This window comes from Pinus tabuliformis, chromosome 3_2, assembly GCF_031772625.1.
Source record: "Pinus tabuliformis cultivar Carrire ecotype Pingquan chromosome 3_2, CPIR1, whole genome shotgun sequence".
NCBI classification, from domain to species: Eukaryota; Viridiplantae; Streptophyta; class Pinopsida; order Pinales; family Pinaceae; genus Pinus; species Pinus tabuliformis.
Genome location: NC_142302.1, coordinates 71,510,919 through 71,521,879, shown reverse-complemented (window position 1 = coordinate 71,521,879; position 10,961 = coordinate 71,510,919). Strand labels below are relative to the sequence as shown.

At 37.6% G+C, this 10,961-nt stretch overlaps 1 protein-coding gene across 1 annotated transcript; it reads right to left on the bottom strand.

The window, feature by feature from the left end:
* Positions 1–5,372: 5,372 nt before the first annotated feature.
* LOC149179897 (uncharacterized) lies at positions 5,373–9,915 on the bottom strand. Its single transcript, XM_089413684.1, has 7 exons — positions 8,776–9,915; positions 8,415–8,634; positions 8,086–8,330; positions 7,851–7,973; positions 7,486–7,727; positions 5,676–6,927; positions 5,373–5,597 (listed from the first exon to the last, which is right to left on the bottom strand). The coding sequence occupies exons 1-7, from the start codon at positions 9,913–9,915 to the stop codon at positions 5,373–5,375; spliced, it is 3,447 nt and encodes a 1,148-aa protein (XP_089269810.1).
* Positions 9,916–10,961: the final 1,046 nt, after the last annotated feature.

Sequence of the window (10,961 nt, the reverse complement as noted above, 5' to 3'; positions counted from 1 at the left end):
CGTTGGATTTTCCTTTGTGTCGTGTCTAAAGTAAATTCATCCCGAAATCCCGAAATACAGCAGCATAACCATTTTTCCGATATCTGGTCATGCCTGGAAAATTTAGAAAATTTTTTTAAAGTAAATATATATCGTGTTTTGGAGAATACTTGGTTCAAAATCTATAATTCAATTTTCTTATCTTAAAATTAGTATTTCTCGAACAACTATACTTTATTATAATTTTATTAAATAAATGTGAAAATTTAAGCATGTATTCATAATTTTATTAGCTGAGTGCGAAAAAAAAAGGTAAATCCATTATGTTGTGTCTAAAGTAAATCCACCCCGAAATATAGCAGCATAACCATTTTTCCGAAGGAATCTAATATGTGGTCATGCCAGGAAAATGTAGAAATTTTTTGTAAAGTAGATATATATTGTGTTTTCGAGAATACTTTGTTCAAAATCTGTAATACAATTTTCTTCTTAAAATAAATATTTCTAGAACAATTATACTTTATTATAATTTTATTAGATTTATAATTATACTTTATTATAATTTTATTAGATTTATAATTTTATTAGAGAAATGTGAAAATCAATGTGAAAAACTAAGGATGTATTCATAAGTTTGTTAAATGCGAAAAAAATAAAAATATAATTTTATTATATTTTTATTAGATAAATTTGAAAATACAAGGATAATGGGTTATTTTATTATTTAGATGGAAAAAAGGTAAAGAGATCTACTTGTTAGTGTGAAATGTGTAGCTCAAAAATTATGGGATTTTACCGAAAGACTTTGTTTATTTCATATTATTGTTATTTAAATATTTCATATAATAAATTAAAATTTAGTTTATTTATAATTTATTTTTATAGTTGGATCAAATGGTTATTATTTTTTATGTTTTTTTCTTTCAAATTTCCATTATTAATATGATGAATTATAATGTATTGATAAATATTGTTGTAATGGTTTTGTATTTATGAATATTGTTGTATTGGTTTTAAGATGATGTTATATTGTTGTAATGGTTTTATAAATATTGTTATATTAGCTTTAAACCACCTAAACTTTTAAGTGAATATATTTGTGAGATTGTTGAATATTATTTGAATATTGTCATATTAGTTTTGTGAAATTTTGAGCTTATTTCACTATAGGGTGAGTGATTTTTTTTTTAATTTTTTTTGAAAAGGATGTGAAAGATAATCATGGATTTAGAGATGAAAACTAATTAATATTGAGTTATAGGATCATATTAGCATTTTCCATAAGATAACGATTTGTCTTCAAAAAGAGATTGTATAATTTTGAAAAATCATAAATGTTTCTTTTATTGGAAAATTAATCTTACATGTTGATCATTATTATAATATTTCCTCTTCATTCTGGCCCCTCTATTTCTCTATTAATTCTTGCATCCTTATCATTGATTTCTTTATAGAACTCTATCATACATAATATTATAAATAATGACACTAGTGATAATTCAATAATTTATTTTGGGTCAATTTCCGATGAACCTTGAAATCCTATTAACTTTTAAGAAGGATCAAATTTTTTGAGGTGCAAACTTTTTTTCAAGTTTTGCACTCAATTTTTTTTTTTTTTTTACAGTTCTATATATTTGATATTTCTAGGTTTGGTAGATCCAAAAATAAGATGGATCTATATTAGATTTTTCATATATATATATATATATAGATATAGATACATAGATATATATATCCCTTTGTTAAAATATATAAATTATTAGTTTTTGAAACAGTTATTAGTATTTATTTGGATAAAATTTACTTCACACAAAAACATTTTGACTATACTTAATTTATATATCTGAAATACTTTTGGATAAATTTTATTTTACACAAAAGCATTTTAACTACGATATTAATTTAGGTAATTTTAGAAATTATTTTTTACTTTAGAAACATTTAACTCACATGTCTTTTTAGCAATGATATCCATTTATTTAATTTACATATTTGAAATACTATTTACACATTAAAAAAATTACTTTTCTAGAATTCATTTCAATTTTGATAAATAATTTTATATGATTTTTTTACATTATAGGGAAAACTTAATCTAATATATTTTTGTGTAATGCTAAGGATTGGGTATGAATTGTTAGAAGTTTTATAATTTGTTGAGTTTATTGTCCCATGTGAAGTGACGGTGAATTTATAGATAAATAATCTTATTCCATTACTTTAGATTATACCTTAAATAGTTTAATAATTTTAAAAGAACGGACATGCTTTAACTAAAATTTACTCCTCAGGTAAAGGAACATTATACTTTTTGTTTTATTTGAACTTTTTTTTTATGTTTAAGTTCATACATATATATATATATATATATAAAGTTAATTGAGTCTATATATTCAATATTATTATTTACTTTTCATTAAGTTGTTAACATGTATTTTTGTTTGTTTGTTTTTTTTTGTATGTAATATTACATAACAACATCTTGATATATTAGATAAACTTGGCAACATTTTGTTGTTGGGCTTCATTTAAAATGTAAATTATATTTTCTCCACTCCAATTTAAATAATTTTTCTTAATAATATGTATATAAAATTGATATTAAAATTATTTTATATTGAAATATGTGTGTGTGGGTGTAATACTTCCCCGTTTAAACATATATATATATAATTTAATATGAGAACTTTATTACACATAAATAAATAAACTTTTACACAACATGACAGTAAATCTTTTGACATTAATAATCAACATAATCCTCGGAGCCAGAGGACCTTTATACGGTTCCACGGTTTATTAATTACGCATTGTATAAATCTGTAAATCTATTTAAGTGCGCATTAATGTTGACATCAGGAGTTGAATTCTTATGCTAGCCATTCTCTCGGTTGTCAACTCAGGTTATATTGGTTTGGTTGTCGTGTTTACTGCCCCATCCACCTGGCGCTTGGAGCTTGCAACCGGCCGGCGTTTCCCATGTCCATCACGCGGGTCTTAACTCCAGCTAACCAAGCTGGCATGCACAGTTTACCCACTTGGTACAGCACAAGCATTCCACCGCCAAAGCTCTCCTCGTGGGTTACTACGCCATAATCGACGACGAAGAGGAGTCCTTCCAGATCAACGATCTACATTGACTCCGTGATAGAAAGTACTGCGGAAGGGTTTTCTTTGGGGCATCCGAACTTTCTCGAGCTCATTTTGGAGAGGATTCCGGCTCCTACAGGTCTCTGGCGATTCGAGTTCACCCGCTCATCCTCCCAAACAGGTTAATCCGGCTATTCTAGAGTCATTGCCTATCAACAACATTCATGGTAGGCCTACACGTTGCTTGCTTTGGTATTGTTGTTTTTAGTTATGAATTTTTAACAGTGTTTTTCCTGCTCTCACCATTATTTTGGGTAATTTCTTGTCGCAGGTACTTGGTCATGGTGTCGTGACCGCCTTCCAGGTAGGCGACCAGACCGGGTTCCCTTACGCAGGTCGCCTTCCGGGTAAGAAGCATATGCCTCCGTAGATTTAAGATATATAGTGAATCCGGAATAATGGCGGAACTGCTTCCCTTCTGGGCAAGCTCGCTTGAACCCTGTTTCGGTTAAGGTGTTACAAATTGTATTTATTATTTTGATAAGGCCGCAGGCCTATTCTGGTTGACTGTAATGTATTATCTTCCTTTGGCATAGTTCTAAGGATAGTGCGCTGGCCGCTCGCGCCGGTTATCAGCTCCTTAATGTATAATTTTTTTTTTACAGAACCAAGGGTTGAACCCTTCTGCGGGTTATTCCCGGGTGAATGCTTATTTAACGCTATGTTTTGCATGACTGTTCTATATTCGTCCATTATTGGATTTACATTTATATTTTTCCTTCCACTGCAAAGATCATCATTATGGGTATGCTATTAGTTCATCTGGTTTCGATTTGGTCCGCATAATTTAGCACTCTTAGCTGGATGCAGAAAGATTGTGTTTTCCCTTTTTCTTTTGAGCCACCGCGCAGGGTTTCTATACCTGGTGCTAATTCCCAGGGTTGGAATTCGGTTACTTGTTGATAGTTGAAGGTTGCTTGTTGTAATGGGTCACTGCCCCTTTACGACTACGCTACCCATTCATGTCGAATACTTTTCTTTTATTTATAACATGATTGCCACGACTTCTCCTTATAGTTTGAGAATATTTGCTTAATGTTTGTTTACTTGAACAATGGTCTTCTCCGGCTACGGTTAAATCTGAAGTTGATTCCCTACTCTTTTAATTCTGATCTATGGCTACTCCTGTAAGGAGGTGCTATGGCGATTTAACAGAAGCTTAGCTCGAAATTACATGCATGTAGCTATTCATATATTTACGTTGTTACAGTTTTGTTTGCAAGACCCTTGGAATACTCGTGTACGAGTATTAATTTCAGACTTGGTTTTAGAATGCAGTTTAATATACAAGAATGACCATGTTTTTTCACTCTTTTGCTGCTATTTACGAAGGTTTATCTCGGAAGATAGGAACCAGGTTTTGATTCTTTTTTCGGTTTTACAGTGGCTACTCAATGTTCTCAATCTTAATTACTTTATGTATTACACTAATTTTCGTCATTTACTACTTGTATTAATTCACAGTTCTTTCATGTATATATATATATATATATATATATATATATATATATTCACAGTTCTTTGTTTTTCCATAATTATAAGAATTTGAACAAATATATAAGTGAAAACCAGAACTGCTGGCTCTTCAATCATTTCTTACCTAAACAGAGAGCAACCTCCCTAATGCGCTTGTCAACCTCCCGTCCTTAGGAGGGTCCTGCTCGACCTTCCACCCCCAAGCACTCCTGCAAGACTCCTGTTGCCTGCAAGACTTCTAGCATCGCTAGACCTGCGCTATCTGGTCACTACCAGACGTAGCGGCTCCAAGAAGTTTCTGCTTCCCAATTATACGCTATCTGGTCATCACCAGACTTAGCGTTTGCTGCATGGATACAGCTTGCTGAGCCTCGCTATCTGGTCCTTACCAGACTTAGCATTTTTATTATCCTTGGCTCTGCCTCACTATCTGGTCCCTACCAGACTTAGTGTGTTTTTCCTCCTTCCTCTTTTCCCTCCCCATACGAGGGTCTCAACCATTTCCAGAAGGTAGTTAGGTTTTCTTAACTCTTTCTTGGACAACTGTCCTATTAAATTTCAATCCTCCTCTCATGAGGAGGCACCACAACTATTGCTCAACTGTTTTCTTTCAACAACGATTAGAGGCAACAAAAATAATAATTAATCATATAGTTAAGTTAAACAGTAATACATTAATAATTACTCAGTTTTACCACATAACCATAATCAGATAGTCAAATTAACTGCATTTAATTTAAAATACTACCACTGTACTAGGGGCATCACATCTCCCCCTCCTGAAGTTCAACATCGTCCCGATGTTGTTCACCCGAAAACAGTTCGGGATAAGCTTCCTTCATGCTCTGCTCATTTTCCCAGGTGGCCTCATCCGGTCCGAAGTGCTGCCACTGCACTTTAACCTGGATGATGGCTCGTTTCCGCAGCACGACCCTTCTCCGATCTAATATGCTCACTGGCTCGACCAAAAATTCTCCTTCCGGCTCCACCTGAAACACACAATATTTCGATCAGTCTTCTTCTTAACGACCAATTTTTAATTTGTGCTATTTAAGGCACATTCTTACCTGAATGTCTTGCCAACTAATTATGTGTTTAGGGTCATAGACATATTTCTTTAACACTGACACATGGAAAACGTTATGGACCCGGATGTGGCTGGGTAGGGCTAGTTGATAAGCCACCGGCCCAACCCTTGCTAAAATCTGGAAGGGTCCACAAAAGCGGGGTGCCAATTTGGCACAACCGTTCCATTGTAGAGTACTTCTCCTTGCTCGAATTCTGACATATACATGCTCACCCACCTGGTACTCCCTAAAGGTCCTTCTCTGATCTGCAAAGCTTTTTTGTCTGTCCTGGGCTACCTTTAAATTAGCCCGCACTCTCTTAACCATTGCTTCCATTTCTTTTAACATCTCAGGACCCAACATGAGTCTGTCCTCTGGTCCGCCCCAGCTGGATGGTGTGCGGCATTTTCGGCCGTAAAGTGCTTCGAATGGACTCATCTGCAAGGACGCATGATATCCATTGTTATAGGAAAACTCCACAAGATGCAAATACTCTTCCCACCGAGTGGGTTGCTGCATCACATATGCCCTCAGCATGTCTTCCACCACTTGGTTCACCCGCTCAGTCTGCCCATCGGTCTGCGGATGATATGCGGTGCTAAAATTCAGTTGAGTTCCCAGACCTTCAAACAAGGTCCTCCAGAAGGCCGATGTGAATTTAACATCGCGGTCGAATATTATAGTTTTGGGCAAACCATGGAGCTTAAATATGTTCTGCATAAAGACATTTGCAATTTGTGCCACACGATACGTAGATTGAACCGGTATGAAGTGGGCTGACTTACTGAGTTTTTCCACCACAACCATGATGGAATCATTATTCCTCTTGGACTTCGGTAACCCCGTGATAAAGTCCATAGTGATAATCTCCCACTTCCATTCTGGTATGGGTAATGGCTGTAGCAACCCCGCAGGGTGTTGATGTTCAGCCTTAATCTGTTGACATTCTATGCATCGTGCCAGATATTCTATTACATCCCTTTTCATGCCTGGCCAGTAATACTCCCTCCAAAGCGAGGTGATTAACTTTTGATAACTCGGGTGTCCAGCGTAAGGACTTTTATGATATTCATCCAGAATCTTTTCCTTAATGTCGCCCTGACTGGGTACATATATTCTTTTCTTGTAGTATAAAATGCCTGCTGCATCCAACTCATAACCTTGTTGCATTATGTGGTTGTTTGAGTTCTGTACTTGTTGTTTCTTTTGCTGATAAATTTGATCTTGCTCAGCAGCCCCTTCAATTTCTTCGCTAAGGGTAGACCGTCCTTCACTAAGGGCAATTTCATAGAGACAGTGCGCCCTCCGACTTAGATCATCCGCCACCCGATTTTATTTCTCTTTCAGGTGTTTGATTTCAAAATCGAAACTGCTCAAAAAGTCCACCCACCTAGCTTGTCTAGCATTTAAAGTCAGTTGGTTAAGGTAGCTAGTTACGCTGTGGTGGTCTGTCATCAATAAAAATTTCCTCCCCACCAAATAATGGCGCCACATTTTTAGTGCATGTATTACAGTAGTTAGTTCCAGATCATAAGCAGAATACCTCTGCTCATGCTCTTTCAATTTTCTGGATTCGTACGCGATCACCTTCCCTTCTTGCATCAACACCCCTCCTACACCTTCTTTACTTGCATCTGTGCAGACTACGTAATCCTTTTCCGGGTCTGCAATGCTCAGCACTGGTGCAGTGGTGAGCAGATGTTTGAGTTGTTCAAAGCTCCGTTGACATTCTGCTGTCCACTTAAATATTTTTCCTTTCTTCTGTAAGGAAGTGATAGGGTAAGCAACCCTGGAAAATCCTTCCACAAACCGCCTATAGTATCCAGCCAGTCCCATGAAAGATCTGATATCTGCCACGTCTTTTGGTGTTGGCCATTCTATTATGGTTCTAATCTTTTCAGGGTCCACTGCAATGCCTTCCTTGGTGATGATATGCCCCAAATACTGGATCTGCTCTTTATAGAAGTCGCATTTGCTAAATTTACCATATAGTTGATGCTCCCGTAGCGTCTGTAACACGAGTCTGAGGTGCTCCTCATGCTCTTTAATATTCTGGGAATATATGAGTATATCATCAATAAAAATTAATACGAATTTGTCCAAGTACTGATGAAATACACTATTCATCAGGCACATAAATGTCGCAGGTGCATTGGTCAACCCAAAAGGCAGTACCACAAACTCATAATGCCCATAGCGGGTTCGAAAAGCAGTTTTGGCTATGTCCTCCTCCTTAATTCTGATTTGATGATACCCAGACCTCAAATCGATCTTTGAAAATAGCGTTGCCCCTTTCACCTAATCAAATAGTTCATCGATACAGGGTAGTTAGCTGTCGATAATCTATGCACATACGGAGGGTTCCATCCTTTTTCCTGACAAATAGTACAAGGGCTCCCTAGGGTGATACGCTGGGACGGATGTACTTCTTGTCCAACAGCTCTTGCAGCTGCATCTTTAATTCCGGCACACTCATCCGGTATGGTGTTCGGGACACTAGGGCTGCACCAGGTACCACTTCTATGGTAAAGTCCAAATCTCTTTTGGGTGGCAGTCCTGGTATTTCTTCGGGAAACACATCTACAAATTCTTGCACTACTGGTATGCTTCCCAAAGTATCAATTTTATCTTCAGAATTGGCATAACCCACTTGAACTGCATATATTTAACACTTTTTTCTGATGCTTTTAGCTAGTTGTGAGGCAGTAATTGGCCGGACCTGCACTGGCTTCAGGATACCCTGAATTTCCTGTTCGTTTCCCAGTTCGTCCCGATAAGAAATTGTTTTTGTTTTGCAATTTATTATGGACCACCGCCTTTCCAGCCAGTCCATCCCAATCAGCACATCATATGAGCCGAGAGGAAGTACATTCAATTCTGCCATCACTGTCTGACCTGCTATCTTCAATGGGCAGTTGCTGACCTTGGCCAGCACCCGCCTTTTTGCCCCGGTTGCTAGCTGTACTAACCATGGACTCTTAAACTTAACGGATTGCAAATTACAGTTTTCCACAACTTTGGGACTAACATAGCTTAATGTAGCTCCTGGGTCTACTAAAATGGAAACAGTTCGATCAAAAATCTTACCTTCAAACTCTACCATCGTTGGCTGGTAATCAGCTTGACGATCCTCGAGAGCGGCATTTATTCTTGGTATGGACCGAGCCACGTCCCCCACTGTAGAGGTTTCATAAATCTGGGACACCTGATCACTACCCTTTCGGTGAGGGCAATTCTTAATATAGTGTGGCCCGCCACAACCCCAACACTGTACTGGTGGTCTAGCTGATCCCTCATTATCGACTTTGCCCAGCTGCTCGCTATATTTAGATTCATTAGGTGGCTTTAATCTGAGCTGATTTCTGGACTGGTTCCTATTGCTGGGCCCTTTGGAGAATCCCTTGCTGGAATTGCCGCGAGCTCCTTTGACTCCCATAGTTGTTCTGCTGCCCTTTTTATCTATCCAATGCTTTCCAAAATTTTCTCCCTTTTGTTTATTCTGCTGATAGCAAATTCTAGCTTTCCGTATTGCTTCATCCATAGTCTTCGGGTTATCAAATTCGATTCTTTCCCTCATTGTCTGGGGTAGACTGCTAACAAACCGCTGCACTTTTGCCTTTTCCTCCCGAATATACGGTACATAGCGAAGCAGAGATGTGAATTTAGTAATAAATTCATCCATGGTCTGCTGCCCAAGCCACAGATCATGAAATTCCCTTGCCTTTTCATCGTAGAAACGCAACGTTAGATATTTTTCCTTAAAGTATCTTTGGAAAGTTTCCCACGTTATATCCTGCTCACTCATTCCCCGCACTATCTTGACTTCCTCCCACCATAGAGTAGCTTTTCCTTGCAGCTGGAAAATAGCCAGCCGCGCCTTAAGGTTGTGATCATATTCGTAAACTTGGAAATATTTGTTCATATTAATTAGCCAAGCTTCCGCTGCCTCCTCAGACTCCCCATCAAAATGTGGTGGCTTGATCTTTCGGAACTCACCCTGCAGCTCTACCCGCTGTCTTTTTGAGGTTCGATGTTCGGAGGCATTATCAGATCGCTCTCCCCGAACCTCCTCCCTTCCTTCTGTCTCTCCCTGATCAGTGTGATAGCCTTGTTCCTCTGATACATGTGTTTGCTCTGGACTAGGATTCGGCTGACGCTGGTTTTGTTTATCCGACAAACTTTTCAGGATCTTTTCCTGTTCCAGGGTTAATCTGGCGTTATCCTCACGCAGACGGGCCATCTCGTTCTTCAGCTCCTGGACTGTCTCCAATATAGTCAAATTGGTGTTGCGAGCCTCCTCCCCCAGTTGCACCCAAATTTCATGATTCCCCTAAGGGTGGGTGATGGTTTCCGGCCTGTCCTCATTTCTGTGAGGAGCACTGCTCGTTCTCCTCATAGTTTGTTGTCACCTAAGTTTAACAGATTAGTACATTTTAACAGATATGTAACAACCCTGTCTGATAGACCTTAATTATTTATTAAGTTACTTATATTTCAATTCACTGCTATGATTAATCCAGAGGTCACAGTGTTGTAACCTCGCTCTGATACCACTTGTAATACTTCCCCGTTAAAACATATATATATATATATATATATATATATATATCTATATCTATATCTATATCTATATCTATATCTATATATATATATATATGTATATATATATATATATATATATATATATATATATAATTTAATATGAGAACTTTATTACACATAAATAAATAAACTTTTACACAGCATGACAGTAAATCTTTTGACATTAATAATCAACATAATCCTCGGAGCCCGAGGACCTTTCTACGGTTCCACGGTTTATTAATTACGCACTGTATAAATCTGTAAATCTATTTAAGTGCGCATTAATGTTGACATCGGGGGCTGAATTCTTATGCTAGCCATTCTCCCGGTTGTCAACTCAGGTTATATTGGTTTGGTTGTCGTGTTTACTACCCCATCCACCTGGCGCTTGGAGCTTGCAACCAGCCGGCGTTTCCCATGTCCATCACGCACGTCTTAACTCCAGCTAACCAAGCTGGCATGCACAATTTACCCACTTGGTACAACACAAGCATTCCATCGCCAAAGCTCTCCTCGTGGGTTACTACGCCATAATTGACGGCGAAGAGGAGTCCTTCTAGATCAACGATCTACATTGACTCCATGAGAGAAAGTACTGTGGAAGGGTTTTCTTTGGGGCATCCGAACTTTCTCGAGCTCATTTTGGAGAGGGTTCTGGCTCCTACAGGTCTCTGGCGATTCGAGTTCACCCGCTCATCCTCC

What these genes read in the sequence shown, in the direction of transcription:
- LOC149179897 (XM_089413684.1), bottom strand. Translation starts at nt 9,915, where the DNA reads ATGGCCCGTCTGCGTGAGGATAACGCCAGATTAACCCTGGAACAGGAA. An exon ending in ATGGGCATTATGAGTTTGTG is followed by an intron (nt 7,728 to 7,850) that starts GTACTGCCTTTT and finishes ATATATTCCCAG; the next exon opens with AATATTAAAGAGCATGAGGA. An exon ending in TTAGTTGGCAAGACATTCAG is followed by an intron (nt 5,598 to 5,675) that starts GTAAGAATGTGC and finishes TGTGTGTTTCAG; the next exon opens with GTGGAGCCGGAAGGAGAATT.